The sequence below is a fragment of the Oncorhynchus gorbuscha genome, linkage group LG15, assembly GCF_021184085.1.
Source record: "Oncorhynchus gorbuscha isolate QuinsamMale2020 ecotype Even-year linkage group LG15, OgorEven_v1.0, whole genome shotgun sequence".
NCBI lineage: Eukaryota > Metazoa > Chordata > Actinopteri > Salmoniformes > Salmonidae > Oncorhynchus > Oncorhynchus gorbuscha.
This window is the reverse complement of record NC_060187.1, coordinates 59,354,627-59,373,992: the sequence shown is the minus strand read 5'-3', so window position 1 is coordinate 59,373,992 and position 19,366 is coordinate 59,354,627. Positions and strand designations below refer to the sequence as shown.

General features: G+C 42.8%; 1 protein-coding gene across 1 annotated transcript in view; it reads left to right on the top strand.

The window, feature by feature from the left end:
• Positions 1–2,260: 2,260 nt before the first annotated feature.
• Positions 2,261–19,366, top strand: part of LOC123997603 (four and a half LIM domains protein 3-like) — a 52,387-nt gene continuing 35,281 nt past the window's right edge. Inside the window, exon 1 of the mRNA XM_046302010.1 lies at positions 2,261–2,553. Coding sequence (XP_046157966.1) covers positions 2,475–2,553 — 79 coding nt within the window. The 5' untranslated portion in view covers positions 2,261–2,474. The remainder of the gene's footprint in view (positions 2,554–19,366) is intronic.

The following is a 19,366-nucleotide window of genomic DNA, read 5'->3' as shown; positions in this document are numbered from 1 at the left end:
GGAGCAGTTTGGGGGATAATACCTTGCTCAAGGGCACAATGGCTGTACAATAGGTGGTACCTGAAATAAATGCCAGCCTCCGAATGCCAACTCACTCCATATTTTTCCCATCAGCACGGGTAATCCCCCCCCCCAGGAAATGTATCATACTCATATCTCTAGAGTCATAGGGCTTCAATTAAACTCTGTGCTTCTTTTCCAAAATTGAGACAGAGAGTTGTTCTGTGTTGGGGTACAATATGGATCTCAACATTTCTCAACATCTCTGGGTAGAAGATCACTTTTTTCCCTGTGTGAATAGAGCAGCTTCGATTCTCTAATTTGTTGTGCAGGACTGACAGGCTTCCACCGAGGTGTGTAAAATAAGAATTTATAATTAGGGGAGTGAGGTGTTGAGACGTCCTGACAGTATCAGAGACACACTCTTCCAATTGTCTTGCCTTTGAACCGTGAAGACTGAGGAGTCTCACATGTCTTAGGAAACATGTGAAGATTCCTTGCTTATCAACCCTCCCTCATCCTTTTAAGAAATGTGACACAATATTTTTTTCCCTCATGTTTCGCAACCCATGATGCAGGTTGTAAAATATACAATAGGGGTTCTAATATGGTTCACATCACATGCGTGTGTTCTTTATCCCATCAAATACAGTATACTGAATCTAACGGTAACATGTAGGCATTACTCTTGGTAAGGACCCTGCTTCAATGTCAAGACCATATCCACCCATTTACTTTTCCAAATGACACTATCTTGTTTTCCATCTATGTACATTGGTGATCTCGAGGCAGCACTCAAAACACTTTTTTTAAAAGCTGCTTTTAAGAATAATCCAAGCAGTGCTCAAAACTATTTCCTTGTTCCCTTTTTAAATTATAATTTTAAAAAACATAGATTTATTTTATCACATCCATCTTTTTCTTGACCAAGTCCTCAGTGAACTGGCACCGTTGGCACCCAGTTGGCACTCATGCCTAGTTATGTAAAATGTGTTTGGACTGAGTGCAGAACCATGTGAAATGGAGATCTGCTAGAGCTAGCCTTGGCACTTGTCTCCGTGTAGTCTAAATAAAATGTGACGGTCAAAACACACCAGTTCAGACCAGAACAATACCATGGTGCAGGGTGATGCATGTGTCAACATCATGTTCTACAGGCTCAGCACAGCTTGCTGATGAAACACTTGGATTAACCTCTCCTCTATTCCTGGGAGTGTATTCAAAAAAAGTGTATATAAGTGCCTGATCTAGGATCAGGTAACCTCATGTCCTTATAATGTTATGCATTATGATCTAAAAAAGCCAAACTGATCCTAGATCAGCAATCCTACTCTGAGACACGTTTTGCATACTGGCCCAATTTCTACCCCAAGGACATACAGCTGTTGACATTTATATTGAGAACGCTCCCTCTTGTTGACTCATATAGACAAGATGAGACAAATGAAAAATAAAGAGGGGAACAGAAGACAAAATGTATGAAACAGGAAGTGAGATCATTACCCATATTGGGGCAAAGTGCGCCAGATAGATCATGCCTGAGTTAAGAGAAAGAACAGCTGTGCAGTTTTGGGAAAATAGGAGAAAGTACTGATTCTGGTCACACACACACACACACATACATACACACATATAGGTTTCAGTTTGACACGTGTAAAAGCTATCAATAAACTTACAACAGGAAAAAACATAATGAAAGAATGACCAAAGGAATTGAAAGCAATACCAATCCCAGAGGACCTATTATGCACTTGTTGACAACATTGGATGAACTCTACGCAATGGCAATTCAAGCCCATAACACAAAACTATACAGTAGTAGTAGTTACTGTCCATATTGTTGTTCAGGTTTGTTTGTCAGTGTTGTGTGTAAGCTAGGCCTACTTGTTGTCTGTTATCCCCACCTACCTGTTATGTGTGTCTAGCAAAATAATGATATCAGCTGTAGCCTAGATTGCAATCAAATCACAATTTCCATTAAGATATTTTTGGGAGAACTTGCATCTGTGTAAGGTGTGAATATACTTTGTCAGGGCTAATTGAGTGACTGTCAATGACTGACATAACAATAGAAAAACTACTTGAGGCACAAACCAATTTAGAAATTGCACCTTGTGTATTCTACTATTCTTACTCTCAACAGTAAATCGAGACCCCGACTTGTGGAGGGGAATTCATCGCGGGCCTACAAAAGGGGGGCTGCCAGTTTCCCCATCCCTGGCCTACATGACCAAAGCACAGCACAGTCCGAAGGTTCGAAGTCAGAGGGAGGAGATTTTTCTCCGATTTCGGGGCGGGGTCTTGTGACTCACCATCAACTTCCTCATAGACAGTAGAGCCGGTGAACTGTGTCACACTTCAACATTGTACAGTTAGAGGTCTGAGTAGACTGCAGTGAAAAAGGAACGGGAAAAATTGTACAGTATAATAATTTGCCAGTGGAGTAGCGACCGGCAGAAATTCACATCGTTTGAATGTCTGGTGACACAGCGCGAGAGGTGGGCTTCGATTGTCAAGTCGCAAAGGTGCATTCAACAGCAGACATAACGTCGGGTAAGCGCGATCACCCATTCTACCTTGAATAGTGAAGTGCAAACTTTTCGCCATCATATCTCCACTGTTCTTAGGTAGACCTACGTAAACTCTAGAGTAGGCCTACACACACGTTTCTTATTCTTTGCACATGGATATACTGATGTAAACCATTCTCTTTCTCTTTAATCATTCTATTGTGCTATTTTTGAGTCGTCCCATTCATTGCGCATTTTAGCCAGATGTCAGTAATGTAGGCATAATATGCATTTATTGAAGGAAATACGTTTTAATTTGAACTTTTCAGTTTTAAACTTTTCATTTGCAACGTGAGGGAGAAAAGAAGTTGAGCGGTGCTCCCGGATTCTGAATGAATGAATGAAGGATAGATACAACAATGCATATAATGCATGTCAGGACAGGAAGAACGGAATATCCGACAATTTAGAAATAGCCTACTTTGTAGCAGTTTTGTCCATATTATACTAATGAGACTAAGTAACCTGAGAACAACTGGAAATTGAGACTAGCCTATACTTATAAACTAAACTTTCTACTGGACAATGGAACAACGGGAGTTATAAAGTAATTCCATAACAGCATGTACGCGTTTGTTGTCTGACGTCAAGCATAAGAGCCTCGGAATGGGATCTTGTGCCCAATGATATGTCAATTTCCATATGACGTTTCTACTTTCCACATTTCTAAAGCAACAAATGGCCAATAGCTCCCACCTAAACCACCAATTATGTCCTTATAAGTATAGTAGGGAAGGTGACCTAGTAGGCTATATCACTTCATTCGTGGATTTCTGCAAGTCTCAGTTGGTTGGAGAGATATTTAATATGTCTGCATATTGTTATGTCTACTAACTCAGTATTTAACCATGTCTTCTATACAAGGGTATAGAAGTGCTGAGATAATTGGAGGTTCTCTAGACTTTGTAGTGTCCCTGAACATGCTCCAGTTGCACTGATGGAATATGAACATTCTTGCCACTTAGCACCTTCAGTAATTACACACCGTGTTAACTGGGACTGAAGACAGACGGAGCCATGAATGGAGGAGAGAGGGAACGATTGCAGGGAAAAAGGGACTATTCTTGTCACAGGGAGTGCTGGCATGTCCAGTGCCCACAGATGGGGCTGCATCCCAAATGGAGCCCTATTCCCCACAGTGGAGGCTGCTGAGGGGAGGACGGATCATAATAATGGGTGGAAAGGAGCAAATGGAATGGCATCAAACACATGGAAACCATGTTTGATCCCATTCAACTGATTCTGTTCCAGCCATTACCACAAGCCCGCCCTCCCCAATTAACGTGCCACCAACCTCTTCTGATTCCCTACAGAAACTGCAACACATAGGGCCCCATATGGCTCTGGTCCAATGTAGTGCACTATGTAGGGAATAGGGTGCCATTTGAGATGGAGCCATGGAATACTTACCACCCTCTGTTTTTCCCTGGCTTTCGTGCTACATGTCGTACCCCGAGGCTGTCATCAGGACTGGCATGCCTGGGGCATCCTGGCACTGATGGCGGTAGCTAGCTATCTCCTCATTGACTCGGTGGTCAGTCCCCAAGGCTGAGCAGTTCTTGGTTAGAACACTTCTGGAATCAGTATGGACTAAGCAGGAAAACCTGGGAATTTTGCAACCCTGGTCATGTTTCTGTCTCATCTGTTGCCATTTCACACGTGTTCCATTGGGCGAGAAAGGGAAGATAAATCATACCCTTAAAATAGCTGTGTTACTAGGCTTACTGTGAGTTCCAGACCGACTAGCTAAGGCACCAGCGCAGTTGGTTCTCCCTTGCATACTGCCTGCCTCCTGCTTCACCTGGGACAACTTTTTAGAGATCCCTGTTGTCCTACAATTAAAAGACTACAATAGCCACAAGGCTGTTGACAACCAAAGCATCCATTACTGCAGTTGTTTAGCAGTTCACCCATTTCCTGTAGTTTGTTTCATGTAATCATTTTATTTTCTATTTCTACTTCAAGTGGCGCACACTGTTAATAACATGTATTAAATCATATGAAATAATGTCATTTTAAAAATAAGTTGACTCACCCACATAAGTATACCTGGATGCACATGTATCAACATTGAAATCTGTTTTTCTTTGTTTGGCTAATGGCTAGGCTAATGTGTATTCTACCTAAAGTGCAGACATGGCAGTGGCAATAGCCTGCAATTCACGTCACCCATGTAGATGGCAAACATTTGTTTAACTCTCAGTGCCCGGCCTCTTTCCCTCCAAACATTGTTCATTTAGCAGCACTGCTGCGTGAGCTAGGCGATGGGAGACCAACTACAGCGCTGCTCAATTCACTGCCCTTACGCCGACGCAGGCGGTGACTCTTCTTCTGTCGGTGGCATCATTTAGGTTGGCCCCTAGGTATACTTTTTTTGGGCTATGAACCAAGTGCGAACCGGCAGAGTTCCCACATTTGTTGTTGCGTCACCTCGCCTTAGCTGAGGAACGCACCTCTGACAAACTACAGTGCTCTTTGAAGGAGCCTCTCTTCTGGGTGTGTTGGTACAATATAACAGATGCTCAAGTTAATTTATAAATCAGTGGCTATTTCATCCATACCCGTTGCTGACCGGAGTATAAAATTGAGCACACAGCCATGTAATCTTTTTGGACAAACATTGGCAGTAGAATGGCCTTACTGAAGAGCTCATTGACTTTCAACGTGGTGCTGTCATAGGATGCCACCTTTCCAACGAGTCAGTTTGTCAAATTTCTGCCCTGGTCAACATTAGGTGCTGTTATTGTGACGTGGAAATGTCTAGGAGCAACAATGGCTCAACAATGGCTCAGCTGCGAAGTGGTAGGCCACACAAGCTCACAGAATGGGACCGCTGAGTGCTGAAGCGCGTTTGCAGCATTCACTACCAAGTTCCAAACTGCCTCTGGACGCAATGTCAGCACAAGAACTGTTAGTTGGGAGCATCATGAAATGGGTTTCCATCACCAAGCAGCCCCACACAAGCCTAATATCACCACGTGCAATGCCAAGCGTCTGCTAGAGTGGCGTAAAGCTTGCCGCCATTGGACTTTGTAGCTATGGAAACGTGTTTTCCGGAGTGATGAATCACGCTTCACCATCTGCCAGAAGAACACTACCTGCCCGACTGTATAGTGCCAAATGTAAAGTTTGGTAAAGGAGGAATAATGGTCTGGGGCTGTTTTTCATGGTTCGAGCTTGGTGTTCATAGTTCCAATGAAGGGAAATCTTAACGCTACAGCATACAATGACATGCTAGACAATTCTGTGCTTCCAACTGTGTGGCAAGTTTGGGGAAGGCCCTTTCCTGGTTCAGCATGACCATGCCTCCGTTCACAAAGCAAGGTCAATACAGAAATGGTTTGTTGAGATCGGTGTTGAAGAACTTGACTGGCCTGCAAATACAAATACTGGCCTGCACAGAGCCCTTACCTAAACCCCATCAAACACCTTTGGGATGAATTGGAACACCGACTGCGAGCCAGTCCTAATCGCCCAACATCAGTGCCCAAACTCACTAACGCTCTTGTGGCTGAATGGAGGAAAGTCCCTGCAGCAATGTTCCAACATCTAGTGGAAAGCCTTCCCAGAAGAGTGGAGGCTATAATAGAATCAAAGGGGGCATCAGCTCCATATTAATGCCCATGATTTTGGAAAGAGATGTTCTACAAGCATGTGTCCACATGCACTACAGTACCAAAAGTATGTCTTCTAAAAGATCTCATACATTATTTTAAATGAGAAAATAAGCTTTTGATTTCATAAACAAGGATGGAAATAACTATCTTAAGCAAAAACCTTCATTTATTAGATTAAATACAACGTTTGTTTCATAAACATGGATAGAAATAATAGTAATCCTTGTCTTTGCTCTATGCTAAATTACATTTGATTTATAAAATTAGATTAGATGAGAATTAGATTACTTTCGACATCGATGCTCTTCATTTTTCTGCAGCATTACATTGTCACTTATGAAAATCCAAGGTCATACCCCCAAGACATGCTAACCTCTCACATTACCAATAACAGGGGAGGTTAGCGTGTCTACGTGGTATGATCTTTGACCCTCTCTAGGGTCCTATAAAATCAGTGTTGCGGAGAACGTGGACGGAATCACAGAATCCAGACATTTAAAACGGAATCCAATAATATGAAAATGTTTATTGACCATAGGAAATCAACTAAATGCATCAATATGCCAAAGATTATCACAAGACATGAACAAAATGCATCAGTGAATCATATTTTCCTGTAAGCTTTCTGAAGAGGCAACGGCACAGGAATTCCCCTGTCTGAATTTGCGCATTTGTCTACCACTTTGTGTAGCCGTTAGCGATGATGCTAATTTAAGACAACCTCTTCTGGTAGATGGAAAGGTTCTCAAAAACCTTGTCAATTAAATGTTCACTACAAAGTAGCCTATGCCTACCTGGCAGAATGTTAACATGATTGTTTGTATCAATCCAGTGGCCATTTGTTTTGTAAAATCTGCAGTCACATGATCATTACAGAAACATTGCTAACCAAATGGTCTCAGGATGGTGCACAGTTAAATTTAAAGGGTAACTACACGTAAAAAAACGAAATTGTCTTTGATTTTTCCAGACCCTAAGTCGTCTCCTGATATGGTTTAAGCATTGTTGTGGACTTAGAACATCCAATTTTGTTGTTTTCTATTACAAAGTTGTGATTTTGAGAGCAAAAAGCAGAGAAAAACAGAAACCTGGAAAATAAACTTTTTTGGGGGTGGTGGCGACTAACTTAATCAGGCATAAGATTCAATTTTTTTTTTATAGGGCCCTACCTATGTAACTCAAATGATACACTACATTATTTACCATTTCATTTCTCTTGGGCACAAAATAATCTGAAAAAGAAACTGCAAATGCATCCAACAAGTTTGTAGCCACAAACTTGATGCAGTCATGGCGTGCTAGGAATATGGAACCAAATACTAAACTTTTGACTACTTTATTTATAGGAATCTTTAGTAGTGAATGGAAGTTTGGCTCTTTTTACTGACTCAATCTTTTTGGCTCCTTCAGTCAAAAGAACAAATCTTTCAACTAATTTTGTTCATTAGAGTCAGTAATGCACAGAACACACAGGACCCCTTACCAGTGAACAATGAACTGAAAACTTCACATGTCAGTCATCATAAGGGGCTTATTGGAGCTGTAATTTGTCACTGAGACTTGGACATTGTTTTAAAGCACAATTTCATTTGTTTGCGAGGCATTTGAAGTTGTGGCCGCAACCAAACTAGATTGTGAACAACTCTTGGCAGAATGCATTGCTTGACTGCTGTGAGTGCGATTGGCACTACACTCGCGAATTGCAACACCCCCAACGATTCATTCTCGAGTTCGAGGTTGTTGAGCAAAGGCTGTGTGTACTGTATGTTTTGGTTCTTCAAATCTGTCCATAACATTCAATAATAAATTAATTGCATTAATTCTTACACCATGCGATCAGTTCTATACATGTATATAATTTTTTCTGTGTATTTTGCCCACCTTTTCTCCCCTATTTTGTGATATCCAATTACGATCTTGTCTCATCACTGCAACTCCCCAACGGGCTCGGGAGAGGCAAGGGTCGAGTCATGCGTCCTTCAAAACATGACCCGCCAAACCGCGCTCCTTAACATGCGCCTGCTTAACGACAAAGCCAGCTTCACTAATGTGTCAGAGGAGATACCATTAAACTGACCATAGAAGTCAGTCTACAGGCGCCCGGCCCGCCACAAGGAGTCGCTAGAGCGCGATGAGCCAAGTAAATCCCCCCCGCCCGGCCAAACCCTCCCCTAACCCGGACGACGCTGGGCCAATTGTGTGTCGCTCTATGGTACTCCTGTTCACGACTGGTTGTGACACAGCCTGGGATTGAACCCGGGTCTGCCGTGCCACTTGGGAAGCCCACATGTTTTCTTCTTTAAGCTGCCAGCAGCATGAAATGTTTCCCTGCGCGCATATATGACAGACAGCTGTTGGTCGGAGCACAGCTCCCGAGCCACTGAGTTGAAGGAGTGCGTATTAAGTCATTCAAATAATGAACTGTTTGCGAACTTCACGTCACTAATCAATGTCAGTGTCAATCATTTGATTAAAAAAATACTTGCTAAACAAAATCTTTCTGAGCTATTTTTTTTGTTTATGTGTAAACAGTTTCACATTTTTTTGTTGTTGCATACAATATTATTTGAATAATTTATTTTATACAGTTATTATTAAACATCTTTGTCAAAGGTGTCATTCATTTCTGACCCTACATGGACAGTGGTAGTTCCGCTCAAAGCCATGTACTATCGTCAACTTTTAAACAAATAGCTCTTCCTCTCAATTGTACACCACAACTCAACTTCCTCCTATGAAGAACTGTGTATCTGTAGTGTCCTGCTGTGCCAACCAGGCCAATCTGATGGTTTTACAGTTACTTTTTTTCACAAGAGGGCAATAAAATCCAAAAGTAAACATCCCTTATGTAGCGTCTGGCATGCCTGCCTTGACCCAGCTAATGGAGTATATCATGTATTTGTTTGCCTCCCACTCTTTCCTCTTTTCTCTCTATGGTGTTTTAAGCGATCACATTCTGTTCCCCGGGCACCGAAGACGTGGATGTCAATTAAGGCAGCCCCCCCCCCCCCCCCCCCCCCCCCCCGTACCTCTCAAACTAAGAGGGGTTGGGTTAAATGCGGAAGAGACATTTCAGTTGAATACATTCAGTTGGACAACTGACTAGGTGCCCCCCCCCCCTTTCCATTTCCCTTTATGTGGAGGTCTCTGTGTTTTGCTGAAGGTTAGCAGTTCTCTGTTTTGGAGTGGTGCCATGTTTAAACTTCAGTGGGACCATAATGACTTGTAATCAAATGTATCAGTCGCATACACCTTTTTTGCAGTTGTTATTGCGGGAGAGGTGAATTGCTGGTGGGTGGGTGGGTGGGTTTGGGGGCTGACAGTTTCTAGCCCGTAGTACAACGATGATGGACAATCCACAGTCAATTGCTTGCAGGTCGATAGACTGGAATGTTGAGTTGTAGTTTTGACACGGCACCCCTTTCGTTCCCTCTTTCTTCAACTCTGTTGTTGAGGAAGCTACTGGAACCTGTTTCTTTTTGCAGTCTGCTTGCTGTCTATTTGCTGACTCTCGAACACTCTTAAAGGGGAATCAGTATTGCAGTATGTGACATATTGGTTAAGATGGCCAGTTACTTTAAGACCGACGAAAAAAAACGACCCAGGCAATCTGAACACTAGTTCATAAAATAGAACCTTTATAAAGGCATTGAGCACACAAGTGAACCTGTCAAGCATTACCTCCAAAGCAGGCTTTTCTCTCTCTATCCTATATCCTCAAACCCCAACAGCCTTTTCCCCCAGTCTTCCTGCCTTCCTCTGGTAGTCAGACTAGCCACTAACCAGGCACCCTTCAATTGAGTATGGGGGTGTGTGGCACGCAGCTTGAGTGTGTCTGGCCTGTCTGTGAATGGGGGGGGAAGTGACCTCATGTTTCCTGCATGAGTGGGGGTGGGTGTCCAGGTGCTGCAGTGTTATTGTGAGGGGGCACAGCTTCCTCCAGCGGCTATTTTGTAGGAAAATGGTCGAAATCCGATTCTGAGAGTTTGACCCCCTGCGGGAGGCATCGTACGTTTTTTGTATTTTTGTATTGTCTTTTTAATTTCACCTTTTATTTAACCAGGTCGGCCAGTTGAGAACAAGTTCTCATTTACAACTGCGACCTGGCCAAGCTAAAGCAAAGCAGTGCGACAAAAACACAGCTACACATGGAATAAACAAACGTACAGTCAATAACACAATAGAAAAATGTGCATACAGTGTGTGCAAATGAAGTAAGGAGGTAAGGCAATAAATATGCCATGGTGGTGAAGTAATTACAATTTAGCAATTAACACTCGAGTGATAGATGTGAAGATGAGAATGTGCAGTAGAAAAACTGGTGTGCAAAAGAGCAGAACACAAGAACAAATATGGGATGAGGTAAGTAGGTAGGTGGTTGGATGGGCTATTTACAGATGGGCTGTATACAGCTGCAGCGATCGGTAAGCTGCTCTGACAGCCGATACGTGAAGTTAGTGAGGGAGATATAAGTCTCCAACTTTAGTGAATTGATTTATTTATTTTTTAGCAATTTGTTCCAGTCATTGGCAGCAGAGAACTGGAAAGAAAGGCAGCCAAAGAGGTGTTGGCTTCGGAGATGACCAGTGAAATATACCTGCTGGAGCGAGTGCTATTGGTGGGTGTTGCTATGGTGACCAGTGAGCTAAGGCGGAGCTTTACCTAGCAAAGACTATATAGATGACCTGGAGTATGTAGCGAGGACCAGCCAATGAGAGCGTACAGGTCGCAGTGGTGGGTGGTATATGGGATTTGGTGACAACTTATGGCACTGTGATAGACTGCATCCAATTTGCTGAGTAGTGTCGAGGCTATTTTGAAAATGACATTGCCAAAGTCGAGGATAGGTATGATAGTCAGTTTTACGAGGGTATGTTTGGCAGTATGAGTGAAGGAGGCTTTGTTGTGAAATAGGAAGCCGATTCTAGATTTAATTTTGGATTGAAGATGCTTAATACGAGTCTGGAAGGAGAGTTTACAGTCTAGCCAGACACCTAGGTATTTATAGTGGTCCACATATTCTAAGTCAGAACCGTCCAGAGTAGTGATGCTAGTCGGGTGGGCGGGTGCGGGCTGCGATCGGTTGAAGAGCATGCATTTAGTTTTACTAGCAGTTGGCGGCCACGGAAGTAGTGTTGTATGGCATTTAAGCTCGTTTGGAGGTTTGTTAACACAGTGTCCAAAAAAGGGTCAGATGTAGGTGCTCTGTGCTCTCCTCTGGTCTCTCTCTCTCTCGCTCTTTCTCTTCTCTCTCTCCTCTCTTATGTATAAAGGTTATTTAGGCCATATGTTGTTCACTTCTCCCAACACCCCTTTCACTATTTCTGTCATAAATGTTTCTTTGGTCCTTCCTATGACATCAAATAATCCTTACTGTCTACCCGATCTTGCCAATGCATGTTGTGTAAGAGTTTGGCTATTCCAATAGCATTTTGTGAGAACCCTGTCCACTCTCCTAGCTGCGTTCGAAACCGCATGATGTCAGCGACAGCCCCATAGCTCTTGTGATGAAGCAGATGTTTTAGGTGCGTGATTCCTGTCGAGTCACACCCCCCCCAGTCATGTATCCGGCTTTGTGAGTCAGCCATGACTGGTTCCCTGGCTGCGCCCAGACCTACAGCAGGAGGATGTTGTCTACTGCAAGACTATGAGAAGTACAGCTATTGAGTAGTTGAATGTAATCATATTTAGGCCCCTCTGCACAAAACAATCATGTGACATAGTACAATTTCTTTTATTTTAATTTTAAGAATTGGACAAATGAAAGTAATTGGCTGAGGATGATGCTGGACCATCTGACCATAAAGAGGACAGTTTTGATATATAATTTTTTTTTTTTCAAATCCAGGCACATCACATGATTGCGCAAAACACATGGCCCTCGTCATGACGCAAGACGGACTGTCTCGTTAGCATCAACACCTCCCTCGTGATTAGTGTTATCATGTTAGAAAAGGTTCACCGTTTTAATGGCACATCTATAGTGAGTTAACCTGCCGTCTGAGTTGAACTGTTGTGAAACAATAGTGAGGACAGTGTTCAGTCTGGTTTAGGCAGGCTGATGGTTGATTTCAGCATTTGGCATGCATTTGTATCCCCTTCGCCTAGACTTGCAACACTGTTAGAGAATGTGCCCTAGAACCCTGGCAGCCACACCACCGTGCCTTGTCAGTTGTAAACATCACTCTTATTCCCCATTTTCCTATAAATGGAGGCCATGTATAAATATTTATTTTTTTCAAGCAAACATGCCTCCAGAACCAACACGCAAGTCCCATCAAGCCGTGTAAAAAGTGCACACGGCACACATTGCGAGTTTGAAGACAAATTGCAGCGGTTTTGAGATGACGAGTAATGTGATGTGTATTATGAATTTCATACATACGTTGGGATGTGGCTAATGATTAAATCATAGGATAAGCTAAAATGGTTAACAGAGGCACTTGGGGGGGAGATGTAAGGCCAATAATTTTATACAGCTTGGTAGGGTGTGTAATTTCGCCTTGCAACAAACCTGGGAAAGACTGTGTGAAGAGGCCTCTTTGCTGCTGTTCACTCTCAACCCGATGTCCTCCATTGAATTGGGAGTGTATATGTTTATACAGATATATTCACCCTACAGTAACTTAAACATCCCTTCCGTAGCTGTCCCCTGTAATTACTTTGGCAACTCCCAAAGCGTTTATCTTCGAGGACCGTGACCTACCAGAAAACTACTGTCCGACAACAATAAAAGGAATAACAATGAGGAAGAAGGATGAAGTTTTTTATCGAGGAATCCATTTGTCAATCAACCACACAAACCCAAACCTTTTTTCTGTTTGATTTCGTCCGATGATGATGATAATACATGGGTTTTATATAGCCTCTTTCAAGACCAAGACGCTTCTGCTCTGTGAACTTAAGGGCGGGCCCAAAAAGAAACACATCTGTGGGACAGACTGTCCTGAAGGATCACCCTCTCGTGATAAGCATGTAGTATCTCTTGTCATCTTTCAGTAATCCTATTCTCGCCTAGATTTACACCTCCCGTAATGTATGTGATAGAAGTCATTGTTCATCTGGAATGTCATGGATTTAGTCTTTTCTTTTTTTGGGGGGGGGGTTGCTCTCACACACCAAGCATATGGCCTAATTGGCCTTCACTTTGAGGCATTGTGGCTTGCTATGATCCCCACCAAAGAGTGATGCTCAACAGCCCTGGAACAAGGCCCGGCGCTAATGCTAACGATCCAACCAGAGAGCATTAGAGGGCCTGACATCTTTCCACGACAGCATTCTCACAAGGCTTTCCCACAACAGTGATGTCCTGGCGTAGCAATTTGCCTGCAATCCTTGTTTGTTCCAACATGCCATCAGCACCATGGACACCACCGCGGTGGGTTTGTCTTTACGTGGTTCGGCTACCCACCTCGCCCCCAGCACTCACTCACTCGCGCACACGCTGAGCTAAGTGCCGAGGCCGGTGTATTAGGCTTGATTGCTTCCCAACACTTAATGAGCCTAGCCTCCCACCACATCTGCAAGAAATGAAACCAAATGACTGACATCATCACAGATGTGGCGTAATCGGAGGAGAGTCTGTGTGTGTGCGCATTTCCTTGATTTGTGTGTGTTTGGATGTATGTGGACCCATTTTTGTGCAGATATTGAACCCTGTACCATAACAAGTTGTTACTCACAGCTTTTCTGGAGGAGCTGTGGTGAAGTGTGTACGTGCGTAAACTCCTCAACCCAAGTTATGGATTGGCTCACCCTGGACTCCCCGTCTTGCATGAATGCGTTAAAAGCTGTTACTTGTACAGATTAGATATGCATTTTTCTCCTCTTGTTAAATTCATATGGCTGTTTATTTGGAGCACAGCTGCGAGTGAGTGTGTTCCCCTCTTTAAGTAACACAAGCAAATCCCTGTTCCGCATGATGAAACTGGTGGGCCATCAAGAATGTAACTCCTTATCGGGTATCTTCAGTAGCCGCCTCTCTCTCCCCATCTCCGTGGTTGAATAGACAGTGAAGTTCTCTACTCCGAGGAGGCAGGCTGAGACAGGCCAGACCGACCTGCCACATTCACACATTCCGATAAAGGTGTGAGCACATGTCACTCCGTGGACCTTAAATCGAAGTGTATATGACAAGTTGCCTAAGTCCAACATAAACCTAGGGGAGTGTTTACTTGGCAGCAGCATGGGTACAGGTTGGCACTAATGTGCAAGAGTCAAAGGCAGAGTAAAGGGGAGGGGGGCTGTTCCCATCACAATGCCTTGTACATGCAGGAGCCATAAATGGGAGAACGTGTCCTTGGCTTGGCTATAAAAGAACACAAGCTCTTGGTTGATGAAGAGGAGAAGACTGAGGTGATTTACGACAGGACGGGCAATGGAGAGCCACTGCCAGGGATCTTGAATGAAGGGATGCAGAGAGGAGATGGCGAGAGCAGTGGCCCAAGAGGAACACCATTAATGCTCGTAGGCCACTGACGGGTGTGCCTGTCACAGCATGGCTTCATCTGAGATTACTGCAAGTCCCTACTGTTTGGTTGGAGTGCAGTGCATACTAATGTTATTGGCTCTCGCTTGTAAGGGTTTGTGTTGGGCAACTAGGCCGGAGAAATTCCACTCCCTTTTTTTTCCTGCGGATTAAAGTTAGACTCAGTAATATGACATAGATGCAGAAAATAAACACATTTCCGCAGCAGTCTTGCATCTCTATCCGCAGCGCCGCTCGTGGCAACGTTATTTAGCGGCGACTACCTTTTTAATTCAACAGAGAGCGGAAGAGAACTTGACACACTTGATTAAACTGTTTACCTTTTACTTTTAAGGTCTTTTGTCATGCGGTCGTATCTATGAGATCATTGGACTAATGTTCTCCAAAGAGCGTAATCTGTTTGTTCGATAGGGCATGCAGAACCAAAGGGCGGATTAAGCCCAGGATGTTTGTGGTAATTGAATATATACCCTATAAAAAATAAATAAAAATCTAGTTTCAACTAATAATAATGAGTATTTTTAACAGCCTTTTTTAGTTTTCTGTTAAAGTGCTACCTGAATTGAACTGTTTTTAGTTGGCCCAAACTTGGCACCAATTTGAGAAGTCTGTCAATTCTGTCAACATAAAATGTTTGCTCAATTTGTCTCATGTTTGTTCAACTACTATTTTGGCATGTTAACAAAAAAAGTCTGTGGAACCAATAATAATTATACTTAACAAAAATATGAATGCAACATGCAACAATTTCAAAGATTTTCCTGTGATTCAGTCAATTGAAATACATTCCTAAGGCTGTAATCTATGGATTTCCATTGACTGGACAGGGATGAAGCCATGGGAGCCAGGTTGACCCACTGGGGAGCAAGGCCCAGCCAATCAGAATTGAGTTTTTCCCCATAAAGGGCTTTACTACGGACATAAATATTCCACCACCCCCGCAGGTGAAGGTCCTGGGCTGGCGTGGTTACACATGGTCTGCGGTTGTGAAGCCGGTTGGACATGCTGCAAAATTCTCTAAAACAACATTGGAGGTGGCTTATGGTAGAGAGGTGAACATTCAATTCTCTGGCAACAGCTCTGGATGACATTCCTGCAGTCAGCACGCTAATTGCACACTCCCACAACTTGAGATATCTGTGCCATGTTGTGTGACACAACTGCGCATTTTAGTGGCCTTTTATTGTCCTCGGCGCAAGGTGCACCTGTGTAATGGTCATGCTGTTTAATCAGCTTCTTGATATGCCACACCTGTCAGGTGGATGGATTATCTTGACAAAGGATAAAATGCTCCCTTACAGGGATGTAAATAAATTGACAGAAATAAGCTTTTTGTGTGTATGGAGAATTTGCGGGACATTTTATTTCAACTCATAAAACATGGGACCAACACTTTACATGTTGTTTATATTCTTGTTCTGTGTAGTTGAAGCAACTACAATTATTTATTTTTTTCCTCAGTGTAACTCATTCCAGAGCAGAGACCAGAACATCTAACACGTTTACCAGCACAGATGGGACCCAGACCTTAAATGCCATAGAGGTTCTGTTGACGTTGTGTCTGCTGTTGTGCACATTTCTTTGAGGTTCCCAGGCCTGTTAGACTCCGTAATGTCCAGACTTTCTGGTTCTCTGATCAAGACTTTTATAAGTGTCTTGCTACTGTCAATCAAGACAACTTTTTTTTGTGTTTTCATTCAAGAGGGAGAGATGTCTTCACTTGAAGGGGACTGTGACATCCATAGAAACAAAATCTATTGGAGTCTAATGTTCATGATGACATCACTCCCATGCCCCTGACCGTCAAACACCAAGCTGACCCTTACTGCAGATGGAACCCTATCCCTACACATGACCGCTGACTGTGACCGTGACCCTGATCTGAAAGGTTTAGAGGACATTTGGTCAGAGTGAAATCTATAGTTTCCCAGCTGTATTCCTGTTTAGGGCTTTTACACCCAGAGAGGCAGTATTCTTGAATCCGTTTCAATAATATGCTTAGGTTGTGAAAAATACTAATGATGTTATAATTCTGCATTGGTGTGGGCTGGAATATAATCGCTACTTTGCACTGTTCAGCTCTCCTCAAAAGGTGTAGAGCCGGGGGTGCTGGGTAACCATCCATGCAGGTTGCCATCTCCATTCAGACTTACTTAATGGGGGTTGCCAGATTACCTCTCTATTCTCTACTGAGTCTGTCCAGCTGTACATTCTCAACGCATCCACCCATTCCTCTCGAGCAAAGTCTGGCAAACATTATTAGTTGTTTGTTCTCTTCTTTTTGCCATATGTTAGCAATTCAGTTTTATTTGAAGGGGAGTAGTAGACCTAGGCATCCAGCATCAAACAGAACCACATCCAATGCAAGTGTAAAATAGATGAAATCAATGAGTAGAACGGGGGCGCGCCAGACTGCTTGGAAAGTAATACAGCATAGGGCCAATGACGCCAACACCGTGACTTCGCCCCGAAAATATTTCACCCCCCCCCTCGACTGCCCTCATCCCCTTCGCCGGGTGAAAAGAAGAATTTGGAAAACAGTGGCACCCCATTGGTCAAAAACTGGTTGAATCAACGTTGTTTCCACATTTTAATCCCCCCCAAAAATCTAAGTGATGACGTTGAATCAACATGGAAAAGAGATTTGGATTTGCAAAAAGTCATCGAAGTTGAGTGCATTTTTAATCACTTTTTTTTTCAACCATTTAAAAAAAAATAATCCAAATCCAATGACATCTTGTTGAATTCACAAAAGTTGACAACTCAACCAAATGTAAATCAAAGTTAGACGTTGAACTGACGTCTGTGCCCAGTGGGACTATGATGTTAGGGGGCTTATAGATGAGGCTCATTGGTCAGACCACGTCATACTTGTTCTCTGTTGGACACTGAGATCATTTATGTGTGGTGTATATGTGTGCTCCTACACATTCCTGTGTTTTGTATGTGTGTGTGTGTGCCAGCTTTTTAACCTTTACAGTGTAGCCAGATTCAATGGTGTTTACTGTAGAGTGCCGTGGGATGCCTTTTGTCACCATCTGTGGTTGACTGTGACGCTGTGCAAGCTAGCAGCCCACTAATCAGGGGTTGTGCAGTAAATTTAGTTAATTTACACCTTGTGTGACAAACATGTACTTTTAGTTGATCGATGGAGACGTTCTCAGAGCAGTGACTAAACCTGGCGCCTTTGACTAGGGAGTGTCAGTCTGTCTGCCAGGTTTCTTGTCTTTTTCCGTCTCACTGCTAAAGTCATTTTCCTGTTCCTACTAGTGTTGCATGGCATACCGAAACTTCAGTACTTTTCCAATACTAGAACATGAAAAACGGTTTGGTACTTCTGTGAAATGTGTCTCACGTCGTCTACTGATTGAGAGAGGATCACGTCTGTCTTACAGCGCAGCCGATGTCCCCTTTATGGTGCGTTCGCCACATGCCTGCTCCACTTACTCATTGCTAGCTCTAGCCTGTACTGAGGAACCACTGCACCCACTGGGAGTCTCGGCTGCATCACCACTTATGCTGCACAGAGGTTAACACACTTAAATAATGCAACACGGCATTTAGAAATGTTAAACTGTTCATTTACTGTTCGCAAAACAATGTCCATTACAGACTAGAACACTTTATAATGCAAGATTCTGGTAGCTTCCAGCTTTGTAGGCCAACTTTTTCTTACTAGCTTACAGCTGAAGCTAACATCAATACACTACCCTAGTACCTTGAAGAAAAAAAAACATATTGTTGAAATCCAAAGCTGATTTGAATAAAGGTTTTGGTGACATTCACTTCGTCTCCCTTGCCTCGCATCTCTCCCAGTCAAGATCATCTTTGCTCGAGCCTTGAACTGTCTGTGGTGTGTGTGAATAAGTGTTAACTTTTATATAAAGATATTGCTGCTTCTATGCAAATGTTGTTGACCAGTATAATAACATGAGTCCCAAATGGAAAGGAAAAGGTTTCATCTGTCGCCCCATGAAATCAGTCAAACAAAGCTCAATAACACAATGAATGCACACACTTCTATTGAATATGCATTCACCTGTATTGTGACTAGGCCTAGGTTACATCCTGATTTACCCTGTTTCAGTAGATTTACCATACAAATAAATCAATACCATTGTTACGTAGTTGGCTTGGTTAAATAAAAAAATCGAATGGATTGTATAATTGATTCATTAATGCATACGTTCAAAATTCAAACATTTCATCAGATGTTCTGACATTAAACTAAAAAAAAAAGATCTGTCTGGATCAAGTGCAATTCTGTGACTGGGTAATACGTCTTGTTTTTTTTGTTTTGGTATCAAGTATTGTCATGGTATCGAGTATCGTGATACTAAACCTGGTATCGAAGTAAATATTCTGGTCTCATATCAACACTACTTCCTACTCTATTAAGCTGTTCTTATGTCCTAGTCTTGAGGTTTCGCCTATACTGTTTCCTATAGCCTACTGTCTCCTAAAGAAGAGACATGTATAGGACCAGAGTAAAAGAGGGAGTTGAGAAAGAGTGGGGAGATTGTGGTTGATATATAGAGAGAGAGATAAGACATGTCTGATTGGGACTCGACATAATTCAACTCCACTACCTGTGTTTACCGAAACACCTGTGCTTGCGTACATTGTCTCTTTATTTAACCAAAGCGCTGGGTGGACTTTGCATTTTATCACTTTGCAGTGAATTAGGCGGA